This window comes from Pteropus medius, unplaced genomic scaffold, assembly GCF_902729225.1.
Source record: "Pteropus medius unplaced genomic scaffold, Ma_sr-lr_union100, whole genome shotgun sequence".
Taxonomy (NCBI): Eukaryota; Metazoa; Chordata; class Mammalia; order Chiroptera; family Pteropodidae; genus Pteropus; species Pteropus medius.
In genome coordinates, this window is record NW_024340849.1 from 11757252 (window position 1) to 11781112 (window position 23861).

Below are 23861 nucleotides of genomic sequence, written 5' to 3' on the forward strand. Positions count from 1 at the left end.
AGGCGAGATGGGGGAGATGAGACGGCATCGAGGCCCTGGACACCAGTGGGGCACTGGGGACATGGCCTTGCAGGCCACAGTAAAGACCTGGGATGTTATTCAAGGATGAGGAGACGCCTTTGGAGGGGTAACACCCAGTGGTCCCATTTCACAAATCCTGGGGTATTTATTTTCTCTTTCTGGAGGAATGAACGATTCTACACTCAGCAGCAAATAGTTACTGGATGTCCAAGTAGAACGTCCATTGTAATCAGAGAATAGTAAATTTTAAAGACATCTCATTTTCAGTGGGATTAACTGTTGGGGAGACTGAGAGATTTGGTTTCATAAAACAAAGTAATACCAGGTAGGATTCAGTCATCACACTGGTGTACCTACCACCTGAGGATCTCTAATGCTTGACGCCCCCAGGAAGCGTGCGTGTGCACACACACACACACACACACACACACACACGACTGGGCAGGGAGAGGCTGCTTTATAAACTGGATTTAGGGTTTAGAATTGATACCTTCAATAATAATATTTCCTAATAAAATAGAATTTTAGTAATAATTTTATAAATTTATAATAAAATATGAAGTGGATTTTTATTTTTTTATTTTGTGCTTTAAGAGATAGTAGTCCTCTGATTCAGACCTATCAAATCCAGTTGGCTTTGGGGATCTCACTTTGCTGACCAAAACTACTATTAGGATAAATCTTCAGCAAATTGTCCTTGTTTTGGGGAAATATAAGTTTTTAATGTCATGAAACACCTGTTCTGTGTTTTCTAAAGGATAATCGTGCTGAACTGGAAAACAAAACAAAGAAACATTCTCTGGCTTGTACTGTATCACCCGAAAAGTCCTATTAGACCTTATTAATGAATAACGCCCCTCAATGGAGATGAAATACAGTTTATGATAAATGGTAACTTAGAGATAATGGTTCGAATGTGCTGAGTACCAGGCAATGCAAAAGCGGAGCTAAGTATTTATGTACATTCTCGATCAGCACTGAGCAGTCTATTTCATCCCAAACCTGTTAGTCTTTCATTCTGAGACCATTTTAGCAACATTTTAAAATAGGTTAGTAAAAGGGAAAACAAAATATATATAAAGCAAGCATTTTAGGCAAAAATCTAGGTTATATAGTTCCGTACAATCTGAAGGATAGCCATTATTTCCTGAGAGGGCTCATGCCTACTGATAAAATAATAAGCATAGGTTACAAATAGCCTGAGTCTTTTCACCTCCCCCAACACGCATCCCCCCTCTCCAGCCCCCTCCACCTCGGAGTGCTTTAATTAGAAAGGAACTAATATAGATTAAAGTCTTAGCCATACTCAATTCCTCCCTTGACCTGGGGAAAACCATGACCGTTGAGAATCTGCTGCATGATAAAACGTGGTCAAAGGTTTTCTCCAGGTACACCAGTGAGCTTAAGTAGAGCACCCAGGAAGTGGATCGTATGTCAGAGATAAAGGTGATCCCACTACATATTGATGACGTGACTCACATATGTCCTTACCTTCTGGATGGGAGCGTTGGAAGTGCCCAGCACATCACCTCCATGCAGAAGTGTAACATCTCAGTGCAGGAGAAGGCTAAGGTAATCTTCCAGAGGTAGATTAACAACCCACTGGCTGGCCCTGTGGACTTCCCTAAATTGGGTATTTACGTATAGGGCACAGTAACCACTGGAGCAGCACAGAACCCAAGCAAACCAAAGGCAAAGCCTGGCATAGTACTTAGAGCCCAATGAGATAAAATGACGGATCAAAGGATTATTCTTGCTTAACGAAGCATTTTGGGTTTGAGTCTCATTGGACTCACTTTTCAACAGGATGTTGTATTTAAGGGCTGGAATTTGGAAATTCCACTACAGCCATAAAATGTCAGCTCTGATTGACTTAATCCAAGCAGAACTCTGGATGAAGCCCTGCTGTGCTTATAACCTAACATTTAGAAATGGATGGGGAGGAAGGGATAGATAATGGGAAGGATTTTTCTTACCATTAGCTTCTGAAATTAGCTTAGTGTATTAATTCAGAAAGTAGTCGGTTCCATCTGATTGTGTGCCTTAGTAATCTGAACCATCTGCCTCTGTGTAGGAGGTAGTTCACCTCTTTAATCCAGCTTACAGCCCACAAACCACTCTTGTCTATCATTGTGCCCTTGAGATGAGGCTGTGCAAGGTTCTTTGCTCTTAAGTGTGGCTGTCGTTAAGGATATTTGGAGATTTTGTCTTTTTTTTTTTTTTCCTCCTCACGTTTTTTTCTGAGTTTTGGTTTTCTTTCTCTGGGGCCGAAACCATGGCTTTCTTTATGAAAACTATGATAAGTAACCAGGTAAAGAATTTAGGATTTGGTGGTGGGTCTGAAGAAAAAAAAGAAGAAGGAGGTACTTCTGATCCTGCAGCAGCTCAAGGAATGACTAGAGAGGAATACGAGGAATATCAAAAGCAAATGATTGAGGAGAAGTGAGTACATGCAGCTTCATTTCCCTTTATAAGCAAAGAGTAATTAATGCCGGCCATACCTGCTTCAGTTTTCCAATTTCTTTTTGCTCTTTAAATGGATGCTTTTCCTTGTGCTATTGGCCTCTAACTTTAGGAAAACCCCTAAGTTTTCTGCTAAAGTGAACAATTTTGTAGCATCAGCAGTTACTATGTCCTATTTGTATGAATGGAAATGAAAAACAAATGAATCTACACATCATTTTTAGTGTAACTTAACACTTTCCGATGCAGGCACGTTTTAATTGACTTCAGTTTAACTGTTCAGAGGAAAAATTGTGAGTCTATCTTTCCGAAATTCACCCTCCTGGCAAATGGAAAGCTTTCAAATTGTAAAAATTCAGACTTTGCTCCTGGAAGAGGGCCTTAAAAAACATATAGTGCAACCTTCTTGATTTCATATGGGCAAAAAAAAAAAAAAAAGCCAAGAAAGCACAACATAACTATTATGTCATAAGACTTGGCTTCTCAAACACTATGAATAAATTTGTGGACTTTATTATGAAAGTTTTAAAGATACAGTAAAGTAGAATAGTATAACGAATACCTATATGCACCTATGATGTAACGTGTACAATTAACATTTTGCCATATTTGCTTATAGATGGATTAGTTGGATTAATGATGATGATAGATAGGTGGATAGGTAGGTAGCTAGATACGTAGATGATAGATAGATAGATAGATAGATAGATAGATAGATAGATAGATAGATAGATAGCTAGATGATAGATAAATGATATAGAGAATAAATTTCAAAGTAAATTACAGGCATCATGATAGTTCACTCTTAAATACTTCAGCCATATACCTCCAAAAAATAATGACATTCTCCCGGCTATATAAAATGTAATAACGGTAAAATATTAGTAACATTTTATCTAAGAATACGGAATGTGAATATCACCAACAATTTTTCACTGCTGAAGATTGATCTTTAAGTGCAATCTGCATGTAATTTTTTAAAAGTTTAACATAGCATTAAGAGTTTTAATAATCAACTAAGAATTGAAGCATCGATCTTGAGGTTAAATGTTCATCAAATATTACAAAAAAAGTTTTTTGTTTTTTGTTTTTTTGCTACCATGGCTATTTTGCTAATGATCAATTACATAATAGCTGCCTAAGTCCTATTGCTAAGATGATTATAAGTGAAAAGGTTAATGACCTGGGGAAACTAAGTACCATGGCCTACATTTAATGGGAACCTTGTCTGTTGTATTTTTTCTGAAAGAAATTATGGCTTATAAATTATCTAGAAGACTTATGTTTGGCTCAGCAAATTAAAGTCCGTTCAAGTAAACGCAACTGCAAAAATTATTGGTGCTAAGATAATGCTAGGGCCAAAAAAAGCAGCATTCTTTCAATGTTGGCTAGTTTTGCCCATGGTGTGTAAAATGACAAATATAATGAAGAAACAGAAATGGAACAATAGCACCAAATGTTCTCAGCTCAAGGGGGCTTATGAAAAGAAAATGATCAGAAATTTAGACTATACACCTGATCATGTAAAATATCATTTAATATGTCCAAGCAATAAATCTGGTCACAGATATAGCATCTGTTGGATTAACTAATGTCCTAGTTTTCCTTAATTTTATATCTGGACAGATCAAAGATAAAAATGCCCAAATGATGTGGTCAATCAGTAGACTGGGTTATTTGCCAACTACGTGTCTTTATGTGTATGTATATGTGTGAATATTACAAATTTATGTTGTCACCTAATTTAGGAAATGGCAGCAAGACAATAGGGCCAGCCTGCTTCCCCACGGCAAGAGGGATGACTACCAGTCCATTGCTTGAGTTTTCAAGAGCTTCATCACCTAGAATACAATGTAAAAGAGTTGGCATCAAAAATGGTTCATCACGAGTTACATGTAAGGAGAGCTATAGACAGTAAAGCATATATAATCATTAAAATGAATACTAGCAAGTAAAAGGCTTCTAAAGCTGTCATCATTTTAGAAAAGTTGTGGGATTAACTCCACAAATTATAAACTAAAAACTAATTAGTAAAGCCCTCTACTGCCCATTTTTATTTTATTTCTATGTTTAGATTTTTTTTCCACTTCTGATAACACTGGTACTGAAAGGTCTATACATAAATAGAATATTGAGAAATGTCTAAATAAAACATTAATCTCTTTATCCCTCCATCTCTCAATTATATTAAAATGTCCCTTCACCTTAGTTATAATTGCGACAGTACCATTTGTAACTTGAACCTCGATATGCATCGCAGATCTAAACATAAAAGCAAAAATTAGAAAGCGTTTAGAAAAAAGCCTAGAATATCTTTGCAACTTGGAAATAGGCAAAGATTTCTTAAACATGAATGATGCAATTACCAGAAAAATTTTAAATGATAAATTAGATGTTATCAAAATTAAAAACTTGTGTGCGTCAAAAACACCCTTAAGAAAATAAATCGGCAAGCCACAGACAGAAAAAATATTTGCAAAATGTATATCTGACAAAGGACTGGGATCTGGGGTATATGAAACATTTCTGAAACTCAATAATAAAAGCAAAAAAAAATGAGCAAAAGAGTTGAACAAATAACTTTACAAAGATATATAAATGGCCAATTAGCGCATGGTAAAAAAATCTTGATAATCATTTAGTCATGATGGAAATGAAAATTAAAATCACACTAAGGTACCATTACACACATGCTAAATGGCTAAAGTTAAAAAGACATAGTACTAAATGTTGGCCAGAACAGCTAGAATTCTTCTTCTCATTGATGAGATGTAATACAGTGTAACCACTTGGGAAAAGGTGTAACAGTATCTAATAAAACTAAGTCACCCTATAACTCAGCAATTCCATGCCTAGATATTACTGAGGAGAAATGAATATACACGTTCAAAAAAAGACTTGAGCAAAAATGTTCATAGCAGTTTCATTCACAGTAGCCCCAAACAGGAAATAGTCCAGGTGTTCAACGGCAGAAGGAAAAAACAACCGTGATATATTCATATAGTAGAATACACTCAGTAATAAAAAGGAACAAACTACTGATAAATGGAAAACCCTAGATAAATCTCAAACTTTTTTTCTGCTGAGTGAAAGAAACCTTACACCAAAGAATGCATAGTGCACGGTTACATTTACATGAAGCTCTAGAATAGGCAAAGCCCATCTGTGATGGAAAAAAGTGGTCTAGGGAGCAGGCGTTGATTGGCAGTGGGGATGAGGGCATGTTCTCAGTAATGTTCTTTATATTTTAAGAGGGGTTGGTTTACAGAAATGGAACCAGTAGGAGAGAGAGAGAGAGAGAGAGAGAGGATAAAACCACAAATATACATAACTGTAGTTAATGTTGAAGTGTTTGGGGTGGGGAGTGCTGATATCTACAACTCTGAAATCAAAAAAAACACAATAAGATGGATCAATGAATACTTAGAGGGAGAAGGATATATGATAAAATGCGTATAATACATGCTCATTGTAGAATCATGATTGTGAGTATACGGATTTCACTTTAAAATTCCTTCAACTTTTCTGTATGTTTGAAATTTTTCATAATAAAATATTGGAGTGGGGGTGGGGTGGAAGACCTGCTCCTGCCCATGCCACAGGTCACCGATCTCTCGGGTCAGTCACTTATTCCATTTCCCTCTCCCAAACTAGAAGCGTGAGCCCAGCGTTCCCTCCTGCCTATTCCAGGCCTGACATTTGGTGGAGGGCAGTGAGTTCAGGGCATGCCTGAGCCCAGGGCCCAGTGAGGAGCGGTTTAGTCTGAGTGCTTCAGATCTGGCCCTTCCTTCAGCCAGCCTTCTGTGGTAATGGTTAAAATGACTTCAAAACTCAAGACATAGAAACCAATTTAGCCACCTGAAAATGAAAATAGGCAGTTTAATGCAAACGATGCTTCATGCAAAGATGTTTCACCAAACCCATGAACAGAAATCCCACCAGGCCCCACCTGGGCCTAAACTAGGAACCAGAAAGCTTCTGGGAAGCCACGAGAACTCTTTTCCCATCTCTTTCTATTGCTTCTCTCTTTGTCTGGAGGCTTCGTCCTTCTTTCTCAGCAGTCAGCAATCTCCATCTATCACCTAGCCCCTGTGGCGGGTGCAACCCGCAGCCCCCACGTTTACCTGTTACAGCCCCAGCCACACCACACATCTCTGTCTTTCTCAGTTCCAATCTCAAGTTCCCAGAAAAGAGATTTCATTTACCCAGCTCGGTCCAGGCCTAAGCAGCCGAGGGCAGGGCCTTGTGTACCGACTGCACCCCCAGTAACACGCTTCTGTGGGCAGCTGGGAGAGAAGGGGTTCTGGTGGGCTTTGCAGACATCCCAAAGGCGTCTGCTTCGGTCTGGACTATCATGGGCAAAGGAGTTTATTTAAACCAGCATAGTCACGAGTCCAATTAGGTGGTCCCCAAAGCACTTTGCAACCTCCTGTACCTCGTATGGGGCATTCCCTTCTCAATAGGGAAGGGAACGCTGAACCTAAATCGGGGTCTAGAGGGAGTGACAATGAAGGGAAATGGCTTTATATAACATCCCCAAATACCATGTGCCTCAAAGCACCCCCAGTCCCAGTGTTTCCCCTGCCCCGCCCCCCATGCCTGAGGGCAGAGGGGACTCAGAAGGTGTACCCGGGGTCTGGCTTCTCTGAGCAGGGCTAGAATGTCCTCAGCTTTTTCTGTCTTTTGATCCTGTCTTCTATTCTTTTCCTTTTAGGATGGAAAGAGATGCTGCATTTACACAAAAAAAGGCAGAGAGGGCCTGCCTGAGAGTTCACCTCAGAGAAAAGTACAGACTCCCAAAGGTGAGACACTCAACGCAGTAAACATTCAGTCATTTCTTACACACTAAACAATGGAGAATAGTCGATTATCAGCAAAGGGTCACGCTCATGAATATACACATACAGTAGTCCCCCCCTTATCCACGGGGGTTACATTCCAAGGCCCCCAGGGGATGGATGCCTGAAACTGGAGATCGCACGGAACCCCCAAATACTGTTTTTCCCTATACATGCATATCTATGATAAAGTGCAATTTATAAATTAGGTTCAGTAAGAGATTAACAACAATAATTAATAATAAAATAGAACAATGATAATATATTGTAATGAGAGTTATTTGAATGTGGCATGAAGTAAAATAAGGGTTTCTTGAGCGCAAGCACTGTGGCATCTTGGCAGGGGATGTGACCCTTGAGATGGCTACCAAGTGGTTATGGGCGGGAGCCTCTGCAACGAGGAGATGGGAACAAAGAGATGAATGATTCTTGTCTCTGCAGGGACAGAGCAGGACGCCTAGAATCAAAAACTTATGAATCGTTTATTTCTGGCATTTTTCATTTAATATTTTCAGACCGTGGTTGACCATGGGTAACCGAAATCACGGAACGTCAAACGACAGATGAGGGTGGGAACGACTGTATCGTATGTGAGCATATAAATGCGTGTATATGTCTTCGTCTTACTCGAGGCATCGTGATCTAGTGCAAAGAGCGTTGAGCTAGTTGGTAAAGACGAGATCCCAGTCGTTTAACCTCTGTGAACTTCCATTTCCTCTCAACAGAATGAAGTGAATACCTATAGATGACATTTTTACGTAAATTTATGTAACGACTACAGAGCTTCTATGTATAGAGACATCATGGGGATAATAATGACAGCTGACATTCATGGAGCTCCAAGTGCCAGGCACTGTTCTAAGTGCTTTGCAAGTATCAGTTCGCTTAGTCCTCTCAGCGGTCCTGTGAGGGAGGTTCTTACAGTAGAGGACACAGGTACAGAGAAAGGAACCACCCTCCTGCCATAGGCCACACAGCGGGGGACAGCGGGGGACAGCAGAGGCCAGGGTCTTGACTTCTACAGTGTTCTGCCTCTGCATCAAAGCAGCGATTGGTTCCTTCTGGGGGGGGGAGGGGCATGCAATAGTGCTGGTCATCACCTGGCAGCATCCTGGTGCTGGCCAAGAGGCCAAATACCTGGACACCCTGGTGGGGTCGTCGTTTTAGAGAAGTTGTGGGATTGGCTCCGCCCACTGTAAATCGAAAACTACTCAACAGTGCATTCTGCCCCACATTCGCTTTTATCTTCCTGAGAGGTGGGCAGAGGATGTCCACATGTTCCCAGGCCTGCATCCAGGGTGACAGAGGGCCCGGCACTTTGCTCCTCTGGCTCGCTTCTCGTTTCCCCCCACCTGGGGATCGCTCAGCTCCTCTAAATGACTCCATCACCTTCATATTCCAGAGGCACACCTCCCTTAGAAAACACCTTCCACCTGGAGAAACCAGAGAAAGATCCCGCCAAAGCACATGATCCCCAAGTATGACAGCCACCTCCAAATCAGCGGGCAGGGGCGGGGGGAGGGTTGTTTAGAAAGTGTCACGAAACCAATTCCTCCAATGGGTTCCCTGAAGGTGCTGGAAAAGCTGACCTCAGGGGCTATAAGCACGAAAAAAGGGAGAGAGCCCACTGGCCATTGCAAGGTCACTGCTGAAGTCACCAGAGTTAAATAGAGCCACCCTCTGGGAGAGATGGACCCCTAAGACCCAGGAACCTGAAAAACTCACAATGAAATTTAAACCCATTTTCATTTGAGACCAGTGAATTTTGAAAAGAATGCCATGCTTTTTGCGGTCCTTACTCTGGGTTAGTACGGAGTTTTTCCCGCTGTGCTTGCATTTTGGAAGAGTGGAGCGCCACTAAACACTGTCCCTTCCACTCCCATTGTCTGGTGGATTTCCTGAAACTCCCCAGGATGTCCCTGGCTGTCTTCAGCAACGTGGCTTCCCCTAGGCAGGAGGCCTGACTCAGACTTCTGCTGCTGAACTGAAGCTCCAACCTCCGGCCTTGGGCGCATCTGATTAAATCACCACAAATCTTGTTTAGAATGAAGCGGAAATGAAATACACACACACACACACACACACACACACACACACACACACACACACAAAACCAACAGGCCATGTCTCTTCCACAAAGGCGGGACTTTTTAAGGGTTTATTTTTGTCAGCTGTTCTGCTGGGATATTATAAGGAGAACTCGGTTTCAATCGTGGCTCTGAGACTCTGACACAGTGCAATCTCAGGTGGCTTCTGAAACTACCTGAGCCTCAATTTCCTCACCGATAAAATGGGGCAGTGATACCTACCTCATAAGGTCTTTGTCTGAGGTAACATAATGTAAAGAACCCAGTAGAACTCCTGACTAATGGAAAGGGCTCGATGGATGGCAGCTGTGACGATGTCATCTGTGCACAGATGTCCTGTTTATAACAAAAACGGGGGGTCCTGAGGACCGTGCGCAAGCACGCTGATGTGTGTCAACAGTCCAGCTCCAGGCGCCTGAACTTCAAGAATCGAGCTTTTGTTTGTTTTCTCCCTTAATGGCGAGTCTGTGGTCTTGCTCATTTCCGGATCCTCAGGGGTGAACACCTCCAGGCTTAGCCAGGTTTTGATGCTCTTCAGAGAAAAAAAATAATCCCCAAATCTCTGAGGCAACCATCCTTTGAGACAAGAGCCTCTCAGACAGAAACTATGGAAAGAAGAAAGAATTATAGCCATGACGTATGCACATTCGTTTCCTCCCTGGAGAGGGACAGGCCCCGGGGAGGGACCGTGACAATAGCTGCTTCGGCTACTGCTCTCTAAAGCCAAATGGAGGATGGGGGGAGGGGAGGACAGGGATGAACCATGAAAAAGTCTATAAATTAGCAGTGGAGCCCAATATCTTTTGTTGCATGATTTCCGATGCTCACATACCCCTCTCTCTATGGGTGTTTCAAATGCATAACGCATATGAGACCTCCCCTGATTTTTTCAAGGATCCTAAGTTCATCTGAGAATCTAATGTCACTGATTCTTTTAGCTTAAGGAAACCACAACCCAGGGAGGTTAAATAGCTTTACAAAAACCCATAGCTATTGAGCAACAGAACCACGATTGGAACTTCAGCCTCGCGACCATGAAAAAGAGAAACTTACTCACAAAAGGATTTGGACACAGCTCCCTCTTGCCCCAAGGTCTCTGCTCTTTCTGCTCTCAATATTCGAGGTGTCCCAACAATTTTAGTGCAGCTTCGAGCTCCACGTGGCTTAAAACTGCACGAAGACCTCGGGGACCACCTGTGCTGGTCACTACTTCAGTAAATGTCACAGAATCCCACCCCAGCAGCTGGGCACGTTGCTTTTCCTTCTCTGACGTTGCGTGACGTCAGAGCTGGGAGTCACTGACTAAATTCCAAATCCGATCGAATAAATAGGCGAGAATGTCGCTTGGAAGCAGTCTACACTTAATCCTGCGCTGCAGAGTCTTTCAGATGGAGGCCTTCCCGAGCCACTTTTCTATTATCGCTGCATTCTATAAAAATAGATTCTACGCACACTGCTTCAAGAACTATAGCCTATAGGGTGAAAAAGAACTAAAAATACTGATAATACAACTGCCCGCTTTTTGTAAAGCGCATGGGAATTCTAATCCAAATGCACGTTATCCTTAAAACGATAACTAATAGAAAGCGCACCATAAAAAAATCAACACTGTGGCTCATAGTCCACTTTGTCTGTTTATCCCCAGATGTGGCGAACGCCCCAAGCTCAAGGCGGCACCTTGTGCTGGAAGTCCAGCCCCACCCTTGGGCACCTCCTCTGCCTCCGGGGGCTGCCACAGGTTACATGCTCCCCTCCCCCATACCCGATCGAGGCTCTCGGTGCAGCGGGCCTTCGACAGACCCCGCGGCTAGAAAGGGGTGCTGGGGGACAGCAGCGTTCCCCAGGCCCCCAGATCAGCCCCGGGCAGCTGCTTGCTGTCTGTGCAGACAGATCCTGCCCAAGCCAGACGCTGGCCTCAGGGCGGAGCCGAAGCAGCAGCCGCCTGCGCGGGACAGGAACCCCGGCCCCTCGCGCCCCCTGGTGTTCCCAGTCGCAAAGCGCGCGGGATGCCCCCAGGGAAATGCACCGTAGCTGCGGTTGCGGTGGTGGGGACTGTGGAGAGGAGGAAGAGAAATAAATGTCTGGAGGCGACTTGTTACTTTTTGGAGCCTATTCTTTCGATACTAAGGACCAGATGGCGCATTTTATTCTAAAGTAGTTTCTGGGCTAGCAGGCCTGTAAGGGCTTGGTGGGCCGTCCTAGGAGCAGTTGTCACAAAGCAGGAGGTGACAGTACCCATGAGTGACTGGGTGGGGACAGGCTGGGAGAGGAGCATCTGAGCAGTGGGATCCTCAGTGATATGTCATCACAGAGAGGTTTCTAGCTGTCTCCGCAGCAACCAGGATGGTGAGGGATTGTGAAATGACTCACGATAATTGAGAAATAGTTGAAAGACTGTGGATAAGCGGCCTTGAGAGGAGATGGCTTTGGGGAAATGACTGTGGGACTGGTCATCCCCAGGCCTCAGAGGCCATGCTTTGATTCTCGTGCTGCTGGCTGCTACAGAACTGTAGGTAACTGTTAGGTCTTTGTCGATTATGCAGAGTAACCCTATAGACTGCCATCCAAAAAACCATGATGGAAATTTAAGTTGCAAGTTTTCATTTCCTAGATGCTCTGATAAGGAGCAGGGAGGCCTGAGAAGGCTAGGCAGTGTCCATGGGCATCACCATGACTGGGAAAGCTCAAGGCCATGGCAACGTGAATTGGAAGAAAAGGAATGAGGGGCTAGTTGGCCAGTAAGAACAGTGGGACAGGACTGACAGAGGTCAGGGCCAGAGAGAAACTGCCGGATTGGAGATGGGCAACAGGTGCCTGAGTCATTACATACACCTCCTTCACGGGGCACGGCATCTTGGTTACTGCACTGCACTTAAGTGATTACATATCTGATTGCTGCAATTAAAAATGGCCATCATGGTATACATATGCAATGACATATTTCTCAGCCATCAAAAAGAAAGAAATCCTGACATTTGCGACAATGTGGATAGATGTAGAGATCGTTACGCTAAGTGAAATAAGTCAGGCAGAGAAAGACAAATACTGTATCATCTCATTCTTATGTGGAATCTGAGAAAAACTAACTCACAGAAGGGACAGATCGGTGGTTGCCAGAGGCGGGGGTGGGTAGTGACATCGATGAAGGGGACACAAGGACAAACTTCCAGGTAGAAGATACATAAGCCCCGGGAACACAATGTACAGCATGGTTCCTACTAAGAAAAAGGTCATCAAAAGACATCAGAAGGACCAACGGAATTGTCATTAACAGTTGGCGATGACCTCAGGCCGGGCGGGGCCATCTGAGGGCACGCGGAAGCCCCCTCCTCCACCTCTCTAAGTCTCTTCCTACAGTGGGGTGCAGGTTCGTGGCCACCATGGTGCTTTGGTTCCTTGAACCCAGCATGTGAGTGGTGTTTCTGTTTTTATAAAACTTACTTCTTATATACAGAAAAGCATATGACATAGGTGTACACTCAATGTGTAATCATAAAATTCATGTAAATTAAGGGACTTGCCCAAGATCACAAAGCTTACTGTGACACATAGGGCTTCGAGCTTCCTAATTCTTCACCAGGTATTTTTGCAGGCCCGGTCCCTCCCACCCCACCCCTAACACACACACACTTTCTCAAACCCATGTCTCTCCACCCAGGATGGTGGACTTGAGAACTGAACACGAAGAAAAAGGCACTGGGCAGAAAGCAAAGGTCACAAGGACCTTGTTGGGCTCCTAATAACAACTTTCCCCCCACGCCGTAATTTGCAAAATTCTTAGCCCTGTGCTGTCTTATAAAGTCCATGTTGGGCAAGCCACCACACGAACAGGGCCCTTCAGCCAACGAGGGCCGACCCTGGGTGCCGCATTCACGGTCCCCGGTCCCCAGGTCACGTCACTGAGGTTGCAGGAGGCCGTTCTGGGTCCTTCCTTTTACCCAGGCCCGACAGAGAGCAGATCTGAGGGAAATGTGTTCCCAGGAGCTGTCAGGTCTAATGAGGATAATTCTGTCCCATTTTGGAATTAGAACTGTGTTTTCTAAAGAAATGATCTCGCTGTGAAAAAGAGTTTTGCTCGATTGCTGACGGGAAAGGAAGTTTGGGCTCCGAGAAGGAGCGACGTGGGCCCTCGACGCACACAAACTGTAAAAAGCCTCCTCTCCGAGTTTATCGTTCACTGTCAATGACAATATCGTTTGTTGCACCCGTGTCTTTTGATGACCACTTTTAATTGTCGTAATGACGTAAGGAGTCAAGGAAGTGCAATGATCGAATGGCAGTAATCTAACGTATAGATAGTAAAGTATACTGTTCATTATCGTGATCACGTACCCACGTCCACTCTCTTGATTTTCTCTGGCTTTCAAATTACGTGTAATTAGAGGACTTCAAACGCCTACAGTAATCCATGGTGCTCATGTTGGATTTGGATCTCACTTCGCTAATCCTGTATTTTCAGGTTTTTCTCTCTATTAGCTTCGACTTCATCAAAGAGTCAAATCTCTCTCCACGAAAACAAACAACACTTTCTGCGTCAACACGCCCTTCTAGGTGTCTTTCCGGATCGACTGGTTCCCACCGCCCTGCCAAAAGCTCCCTCCCTCAGATGCTCGGACAGATGGTTCTCTTATTTTCCTTTGGACCTCCTGGTTTCTCTTCATTTTGTTTAGCATCGGTCGTCAGCTTCTGGACACCAGCCTTCTGGTCTCACTCTCCTTAAACTGGTGCTTCTCTGTCTTCTCCATGGGTTACCCTTCCCGTGTCAGCCCCCAAATTTCGAAACATTCCAGGGTGCTCCCTTGGTCTGCACTTTTTCCCACTCAAGTGCACATTCTCCTCGGATGAATGTACCTTGCTGTTGCTTTCAGCCATCACCTATCTGTGTGTTGATGACTCTCAAATCTATACCTCCAGCCCCGACCTTCTTCCTAAAAGTCAGTGCTGCATCTACCTCTGCTTAGGCACCTCAAAGCTCATATCTCGAACAGACTCCCTCATTGTCCCCTAAACCTGCTCCTCCCGTAGGCTTCACCTCCACCAAAGGCTCTCAGAGCAGCCCACCCCCCAGGCTGGCAACCGGAAGTCACACTTGACTTTTCCCTCCTCCTCCAGCCTCACATCCAGCAAATCACCAACTTGCCTTAATTTCACCTCCTAAGTAATTCTCAACCCCGTCCCCAGGTGCAGGCTCTCGAGTCTTGGTGCCTTCAAAACTGTAGAATGCGGTTTCCAAAATGCAAATCTGATCCTGTTCCTTCCCTGTTTGTTTTTTTAAGGCTAACTATGACTTTTTTTTTTTATTTTTAAAATTTTTTTTATTTTTCAATTATAGTTGACATACAATATTATATTAGTTTCAAGTGTACAATCTAGTGATTAAACATTTACATAACTTACGAAGCGATCATCCCAATAAGTCTAGTACCATCTGACACTGGACATACTTATTACAATATTATTGACTATATTCCCTATGCTGTGCTTTACATCCCCGTGACTTTTTATAGCTGACAGTTTGTACTTCTTAATCTCTTCTCCTTTTTATCCATCTCCCCAAGCCCCTTTCCATCTGACAGCCATCAAAATGTTCTCTGTATCTATGAGTTCGTTTCTGTTTTGTTTGTTCATTTAGTTTTTAAGATTCTACATATAAGTGAAATCATATGGTATTTCTCTTTGTCTGTATGATTTATTTCTCTTATCATAATACTCTTTAGGTCCATTTATGTTAGTTGCAAATGGCAAGATTTTGTCATTTTTTTATGGCTGAATAATATTCCACTGTATATATGCAGCACATCTTCTTTATCCATTCGTCTATTGATGGGCACTTAGGTTGCTTCCAGATCTTGGCTGTTGTACATAATGTGGCAAAACATAGAGATGCATATGTCTTTTCGAAATGGTATTTCAGGTTTTTTTTGGATACATACCTGAAAGTGGAATTGCTGGGTTCTTCTTGTTACAGCCTTTGTTTTAAAGTCTATTTTGTGTAATATAAATATTACTACTCCAGGTTTTTTGTTTGTTTGTTTCCATTTGCATGAAGCTTCTTTTCCATTCCTTTACTTTCAATGTGTGTGTGTATCTTTCTATCTGAAGTGTGTCTCTTGTGGGCAGCAGATGTATTGGTCTTGTTTTCTTATCTATTCAGCCACCCTATGTCTTTTGATTGGAGCATTTAATCCATTTAGATTTAAAGCAATTGTTGCTTTAAAGGTATGTAGTTACTCCATTTTATTATTTATAATTTTGATCTTTTTATTTTCTTTTTCTTCTTAAAAAAGTCCCTTTAACTTTTTTTGTTGTTGTTGTTATTACTGGCTAGGTGATGATGAACTCCTTTAGCTTTTTCTAATCTAGGAAGCTCTTTATCTCTCGTTTGATTCTAAATGGTAACTTTGCTGGATAGAGTAATTTTGGTTGTAGATTCTTGCATGTGATCACTGTGATTATTTCCTGCAAAAGGCTTACTATGACTTAGAATGAAGTCCAAATTCAAACCTCTTGACCTATATACACCATGATGTGGCTCCTATATTTCCAGCCTCACCTCTTGCGACTCGCTCCCTGCCTGGACTGTACCTTCCTCTCTGTTTGTCCTCTGTACCCTGCTCCCCTGGCCCCTTTCCTTCCTGTAAGGAAGTGCCACTTCTTGTAAGGTCTAGTGCCACTTCTTCCAGAACCTTCCATGACTTCCCTCTCCCCACCATCCTCCATGCTCCTGTGATAACTTAGTGCATGCCTCTTACCTCATGACCAGCCTGCATATTCTCACCTGGTAGATTGTGTGCTCCTTAACAAAAAGGGCTGATTTTTTCATCTTTGTCCCCAGTGCCTTGCATGATGCCTGGCATGTTACAGACACACACACACACACACACACACACACACACACACACACACACACACGGTTTGCTGAATGATTGATGTTATTGGGGAAAAGGAAAAAAAAAAACACACGTAAAGAACAAAGTATCAAAAACTGCAGAAAGAATCTATCTGCCCTAAGAGTTATATTAAAAAAAAAATTTCATGAGAAGAACAAGTCTGGATCCAACATCATAAAATCATAATATAAAATGATAATTTTGTGTAAAATGCAAAGCCTACTTTACATTATTATTAAGATGTCATATATCTTCAGATAGTAGTACATTTTAAGTGAAGCCACAAGATTATTTCTAAAAACAAAGGCGCTCCTCTTCCTAGCTAATTCAAAATGTATATGTAAGTCAAGCCAAATTAATAAGAGAAAACAGTTCCACAATGAACCCTAATCCTATTAATGGAATTGTCAATCTAAGTTAGCCATTGAAAAATAATGTCATGCCCCCTGCTGAGCTATATGATTTCGTTACACCTGGTGTTTGTCTGCCGTATTAAGGGCATCGTTCATTTTGAATAAAGCGATAGAAGAAAGTGTATCAACAGAATTGTCCTTAGATGTGTCACACTGAAAGCTCCATTAGAATTGAATTTAAAATTTGCCTCTTAAAAAAAAAAAAAATGACTCTGTGAACCTTTCTTTGCCCGCCTCCTTCTTCGGATTAGGAGTTCTTGGGGCTGCCCCGCAGGACACCAAGACCTCCTGCTTCTGAGCAGCTGTTTCTGGCGGCAGGGCGAAGAGGCCTTCAGAGGCTCCCCACCAGTCCCTCTGTTCCGTCCCTTCTCCATCCTGCCTCAGTTCAGTTTGCTCCTTCTACTCATGCCCTTGGCAGAGCCGTGGACTGAATGTCCTCAGGAGACATGGGGAAGGGAAGGAAGAATCCGGGCACAGCAGGAGTTACTTACGCTCCTCGGCCTCTCAGTTAATCCTCACGGGCCACTGTAAGGCAGGTAGATGTTTCTTCCCCTTCCTACGTATGAATACCAACTGAGAGAGGGAAAGTGACTTCTCAAGGTCACGCGGCCTGTAAATGGCAAGGCAAGATAAGACCCCAAGCCCATCCGACCCCACCGGCCATGTCTTCCTGCTGGATCTGGCAGCCATGTTGGATTCTCATCTCCTAACCAGCTGGATGACATTTATGCGATATCGTCGCCAGACCGGGGCTTCCTCATCTGCAAATGAGGGCTTGGATAAGTGACTTCAGAATGCTCCTCGGGTCCTAATGGGATGCCTACATAAAGGAAGGAAGTGTAAGATATGCACAGCTGGTTCTAGAAATTCTCATTCCATATAGGGCCCTATATGCGCACACATGCAGTCAACATTATAAAATGATGCCTTTTATTCGGGAAGTCAAATCCACACATCCAAACCATCCGTTCTAACCTGTGTGTGCTGAGGGCCCTTTAAGTAGCTAACGAGGGAAGAACAGTGTGAGGTAGGAGAAGGAGCAACCAGCAAGCCTTGGAGAAGGATCTCAGCATGGTTCACACAATTACTCAGGAAACATTTAAAATATTCTACTGCCTGGGCCCCCGCCACTGGAGCCAAATCTCTGAGGGTGGGCCCTGGCCGCCGGTATTTTTCAATGCTTCACAAAGGATTCAGAGGCACAGACAGGGCTGAAACCACTGACCCCAGGGGGAGAGAACATAAACTTGGCTCTGTCCTTCAGCAGCAGCTGGTCAGAACAAGAATGAACGTCTGCTGGAGCCTGGTTCCCAAAGGCTTCACACCTACTCCCTCTTGGTCAGGCCCGGATACCCCTTATTTTGGGCATAGCAGGCCATGCTCAGTTTTACTTCGTATTGAGGTGTTTGTTGAATGGCGTATTCTTTGCTTTATATCCCCGCTCCCCCAATGTCTTGGAAACGCTGTCAGAACAGGAACCAGGGGTTGCCGTCACCTTGTCTTGGAGCCACTGAAGCACCCTTACTCATAACGAGGACAGTGAGGGGTGGCTTATGAAGACAGGTGACTGCTGAAGTCCATGATCCTCACAAATATGTAAATATCAAATGTTAGATAAACTCACCAAAGTGAAAGAAATCCATTAATCCAGCTGTTTAGTATCATATAGACAAAAAATAGATAGGCAAACCAAAAACAAATCAAATCTACCACGTATAAAACACACTGGTATTTCCTTATACACAAACTGGATTGACTAGACTCCAAACACTGGTGAACGCTCAGCTTTTTTGACAATGTGACCATCTTCGATAGCGTGTCATCATATCTCAAGTTTGCTACAAAATAAAGGCCAGTTTATCAAGATCAAGGGCGTAGGAAGTCCAAATCCAGGGTCATGCTGACCCTTCAAAGTCAGAAATCAGTCACAGGGAATCACATAGGCAGGGTTTGGGGGCTATTTAAATAATAGGGCATGCGGCACTGGCAATTAAGATTATACATCTGGTTAAAAAGCAAGAGATTAAAACTGATTCTGGTCAGCCGGCATAAAAATAATTAGATCTTAACTGCATTAAACAATATCCCAAATTGATAAGATTTCTAGAAATGAGAAAACCTCTGAAACAGAACCTCTAAGAATGAAGTGTAGCCTATAGGTCCCTAATTGTATGCTGGTTCATTTCACTGACTCACTTTTTCATTCATTCATTCATTCATTCATTCATGCCATGGTTCTCAGCGCTAAACCTTCCCTCCCTCCCGGAAGCTGATTCATATTGGCTGTATTGTACTTGTATTTGCGGGGGTAATGAGGCATTACTGCCTTTCCTTAGTGTGTGAACTGTATCAAAATATCCCTGGTCTCTCCAACCTGAGATCTGTCAGTGGGCAGCAGAAAATCTGGACAAGACATTCATTGTTTGGATTGTAGACAGGGTCTCATCAGCGGGGCAGTTCATTAGGCAAGGAGGAGGCAAGGCTGCCTGGGGTTTGCCATATAAATCCCACTTGTTTTCCTTAATTGCTTGCTCTGTCCCGGATCTTTCTCTTAAGGGCCGACATGCTCCCACCCTCTGTTTCACTGTCCATGGCCTTCTTTATCTCGGAGACTCTTTCAACAAGGATCTTGACACTGAGCGGCCCTCCTCCTCTAAAATATTAATAACCGCAGCTACCGTTTGTCCCAGACTTAGAAGCTTACAAGCCTGTTTCACATGTCTCATTCAATCTGCTCAATAATCCTCTGAGAGGCCCTCCCACTGGGCACCAGAAGTGTAAGGTGACTTGCCCAAGGTCATGCAGTGGGCGAAGGACAGAACTGGGACTCAAACCAAGTCTCCCGACTCCAAACCCCTCAATCTTCCCACTGTCATCGGCCATTTCTGCAGAACAGCAGTGTGGGTTGGCCACAGTTTTTTATAAATGGGACCCTGGCCCTTGACTCGTCCTAGGTCTGAGCTAGCTCACTTGGTTAGGACCGGGGGCTAATGAGGCCGGGGGTCCAGGTTCGGTTCCAGAGCACTTCATTTTGTCCTCTAGCCACTCACTGGCCCTGTCTAGCTGCCCTCCCCTTAGTCATAGGCATCCACAGCCCAGACTGCAGCCCATGGAAGCCAATTCCTGTATGAGCATCACCTCCGAAGCAACCGTGCTGCTGACAGATGGTCAGTTGCATTGTCCTTATAGAAGGATGGTGATGGTAGGACTCTGACCACAGCTATTGACCACGCCCAATACGGCCTTTAGACTGGGCAGCTGGGGCCACCTGCCTTGGTCCCATGCTTTAAATGGGGTGAGAAGTGTGGACAGGCTTTCTCATATGGGGTGAGAAGTGTGGACAGACTTCCCAGAGCCCACGCCCCTCTTTCAGACCACATTCTGGCTGCCCAGGACCCGAATTCCCTGCCTAGATGCATCCCGGACCTGCACCAGGTCCGTCCTCTCGCGGGTGCACTGAGCTGCTGGTCTGAGCACTAGCAGCTGGGGCAGGGGTTCCGCCCCTGGGAACTGTATACGCGAGGTTCCCAGTGAGAGATGGAGCCAGGGCTTGTGGGGAAAGACAGCCCGGTTGGAGAGCCAGGACCTCCGTCAGGCCACAGCCTCCGAGTCCCGTAAACCCCAGGGCGGGCCTGACGAGAGATAAAGGAGCTTTCCAGATAGCTTCATCCAAGGATTGATTGCCTAGGGCCAAGAGGAAAAGGAAGAGGCCCAGCTTGCAAAGGTAGGCGACAGGCTCCTCTTAGGCCAGAGGAGAAGTGCAAAGAGGGCGAGGCCTTCTGATGGGGCTGACCGCCACGGGCAGGAGTCACGACCGTCCTGTGCAAATCCCCTGCCCACCTCGGAGGGCTCACGCAATTATGAATAGCTACCGCTGGTCGAGTGCTTAATATATTCCAAATCATTCAGCTATCATCTAATTAATCCTCTACAAATCTAAGGCAAACAATAGAATTCCAATTTATAGATACAGAAGTAAAGCTCAGAGAGGTTGTGTAAGGTACCCGGGGTCACACCGCCTGTAAATGGCGGGGGTAACCTTCGCGCTCGGGCAATCTGATTCTCAAGCCAGCACTCTGGGCTGCACTGCCCCAGCAGGAATCTAAAGAGAAGTATGTCAGTAGCTGTAAAAATAGAACTCTTTACAGCAAAGAGGACCCACACATGCAAGCACCGTTAAGGCTGTTGCAGTCTGTGACGAGAGGGTCCACGAATCATTCAAGGAGACGACTGTCTGTAGACGCCGCTGGGTTCTGAGATGATAAATGAGTAAGTTACAACCCCCGTTGTCAAGGAACATGGAGCAGGGCTTCTTGAACTTGGGCAGGCACCAAAATCACCAGGAGGTCTTGCTGGGTGTCAGAGCCGGGCCCACCTCCAGAGCTTCTGAAGCCCCAGGTCTGGGTGAGGCCTGAGAAGGTGCATTTCTAACAAGATCCCAGGAGCCACTGCCGCTGCTGCTGGGGACTCACCTTGAGAACCACTTTAGGAGAAGTTGTGCCTGTCAAAAGTCCCTCTGTGAGTTATGATGCAAAGGGGAACCCCCGGGATGTCCCCTCCCTGAGCGAGTGGAATGGAGAGAAAGTGAGCCTGAAAGTCTTCCTCGAAAAAAGAAACTGGTCCAGACCTTCTCCAGAGGCACACACGGCATCGCCTGGTAAAGGGGAGACGGGCGGTCATGGCCGTGAGCCCTCAGGAGCAGCTCCGGTCCCCGTGAGCAGCAGCTGGCTGTCCCTCGAGACCCACAGCAGCTACTCTGACCAGGTTAGAACCTGGTGACATCCGCAGAGAGCTTTTTACCAACTAGAGGGGCAGGAGTGCCAGAATTCCCAGGAATGTCTGTTCAAGGCATACGCATGTTATTTCAGGGCGCACACGGGAGGGCAGATATCCTGCATTTACATGACCTGAGACTCCAGGCTGCAGTCCTGTATTTCCTCTGCTTTCTGCAAAAATGCCCAGAGGATAATCAGCAAGGAAGGCAACCTCTAGGGTAGGTAAATAAAAAATAAATAGATGTGGAGGATTGGCTGAGAGCCCCTGGGGATTAACTAACTAATTAATCCTCACAACAGTTTGACGAGGAACTAATTAATCCATTAAGTGCTTTGAGGGGCCAACGCCTGGCCAAGTGCAGGGAGAGGCTTCTCCGACCTCAGGGGGTGACTCTGAGAGTGGTCCTTCTCAGGAGTCTACGTGAGGGGCTGTGAGAGGACCCAGCCTCCCGAGGGCTTCTCTGCTCTTTGTCAGAAGCCTCTCCAGCCCTTTCTGGAGCCAAGCTCGCTGTCACTCTGCCCAGAAAACAAAATAAAAGTTCCGGGGAAAGGCTGTGGCCTCCAGGCTCTGGAGGGATCAGCTGGAGAAGTACAGAGTCTCGTAGTGTTAGAATGAGAAAGGCCCGCGGAGGCCAACTTCATGGATGGAGTCAAGTTTACACGTCACACTAGCTGGCCCTTCGGACCTAGAGACAACCGATGTTTGCTTATGATCATCTCTACTCAGCACCATGCATGGGAAATTCTCTCTGTAGGTGCTGACTTTAGTTCTGCCTGGGGACTCAGCAGGTGTCAAACTCCTTCTAAAATCAAATCAACGTGGTCTGATTAAGACTAAGATGATCGTTTTATCTTTATGTGATTTGTCATGTGCTTTGGTAACGAACTCCAGGCTGGCTGGTCACAGCACATGGCGGTGGGCCCTGAAGTCTGCTTAGATCTTTCTGGTCATTTGCTTTTCTGACACTTTCATCTTTTCTGCCCCAGAAGCCCAGTTTGCCTCCTGTTGCAACCTGATCTCAGAAAATTATCTGACGGCAGCCATCTGGGAAAGCTGGCATCCTTTATACCTTTCCCAGAAAAACGTTTTCTTTCGATTCTCCTCTCTCACAACGAAACACACGAATTTTTAACACCAGGCAGCACACACTAGGATGTTCAGTAACAGCCATACCTAGAAACACAAGGTGGAATCGTAAGGCATCCACAACACAAGCCTGGACAGAGTGCTGAGTGGGAGCCATGCCTTCGACGAGTCACGTGATAAGCAAGTGTTCTGTGCCAGACTTGCTTCCAGGTGCCAAGGATGTAAGGCTGAAGTCGACATGATTCTGTGCCCAGGAGGGGCCCCTGCCTAGTAGAAGGGAGGGAAAGGACCATGGTTAGGCAGAAGTTGCCACTAAAGATTGATGAAATGCGGGAGCTCTGTCAGGCCACCATGAACCCAAACCCCACCCTCCCGAGTGGGGTCAGCCAGGGCCACCGAGTCACAGCCTGGAGCCAACAGACGGCAAAGTGTGCAGAGCTGCCCTGAGTTGGTGTGTGACGCTCAAGCTTTGCTGCATCAGCATAACAGAGAGGGCTTCTTAAAACAGATTGCAGAGCCCCACCCAGAGTGTCTGATTCAGCGGGCCTGAAAATGTGTCTTCGTGACACGTTCCGAGGTGATGCTGATGCTGCTGGGTCCATGGACCACACTTTGAAAACCACTGTGCTGGAGGTTCTGATCCACCAAGTACACTGAAAGAGGAGTGTCTCCACCAGGACCTGTGGCCTCCACGACTGCCACCAGGCCCAGGCTCTGCTGAGAGACAGCTCAGCATCATTCACTTCCCCAACAGACCTCTATCTTCCTGCTGCTTTTCACGTTTGTCTGTCTGTTTTAGCATGGTCTCTCTATCTCTGTATTTGTTTTTTTTTGTGTGTAGAGTGAAATGGATGAGAACCAAATCCAGATGGCTGGAGATGACGTGGATTTGCCCGAAGACCTCCGGAAAATGGTCGATGAGGATCAAGAAGAGGAAGAAGATAAGGATTCTATTCTTGGGCAGTTACAGAATCTTCAGAACATGGACTTGGACACCATAAAAGAGAAAGCACAGGCCACCTTCACGGAAATCAAGCAGACGGCGGAGCAGAAGTGTTCTGTGATGTGAGGGGTGGGCGGGGGTGGGGGAGGGGACCAGTCAAGGTGGAGGGGACCACTCTCCCTCCTAGGGAGCATTCTGAGTGATGTATACTTCAATATAGTGAACAGAGTTAGAAAACCCATGATGACAGAGCTCTGTGCAAACACATAGACGACAACTTGACGTTCTAACCGTTCCTGGTAGAGCATTTAGCTAACACCCAGCAGTGGGAAACATGCTTTCCT

At 44.9% G+C, this 23861-nt stretch overlaps 1 protein-coding gene and 1 long non-coding RNA gene across 2 annotated transcripts; one reads left to right on the forward strand and one right to left on the reverse strand.

Annotated features, from left to right (window-relative positions):
• Window positions 1-1278: 1278 nt before the first annotated feature.
• CPLX4 (complexin 4) lies at window positions 1279-23643 on the forward strand. The gene is made up of 3 exons (XM_039840405.1): window positions 1279-2463; window positions 7199-7286; window positions 23416-23643. The coding sequence occupies exons 1-3, from the start codon at window positions 2297-2299 to the stop codon at window positions 23641-23643; spliced, it is 483 nt and encodes a 160-aa protein (XP_039696339.1). The 5' UTR covers window positions 1279-2296.
• LOC120584652 (uncharacterized) lies at window positions 8851-10862 on the reverse strand. The gene is made up of 3 exons (XR_005648089.1): window positions 10467-10862; window positions 9632-10014; window positions 8851-9337 (listed from the first exon to the last, which is right to left on the reverse strand). It is a non-coding gene; the product is annotated as an uncharacterized LOC120584652 (long non-coding RNA).
• Window positions 23644-23861: the final 218 nt, after the last annotated feature.

Excerpts from the sequence above, each read along its gene's own strand:
- CPLX4 (XM_039840405.1), top strand. The coding sequence starts at position 2,297 with ATGGCTTTCTTTATGAAAACTATGATAAGTAACCAGGTAAAGAATTTA. Across the intron at positions 2,464-7,198 it reads AAGCAAATGATTGAGGAGAA|GATGGAAAGAGATGCTGCAT; the intron begins GTGAGTACATGC and ends TTTTCCTTTTAG. Across the intron at positions 7,287-23,415 it reads AAAAGTACAGACTCCCAAAG|AGTGAAATGGATGAGAACCA; the intron begins GTGAGACACTCA and ends TTTTGTGTGTAG.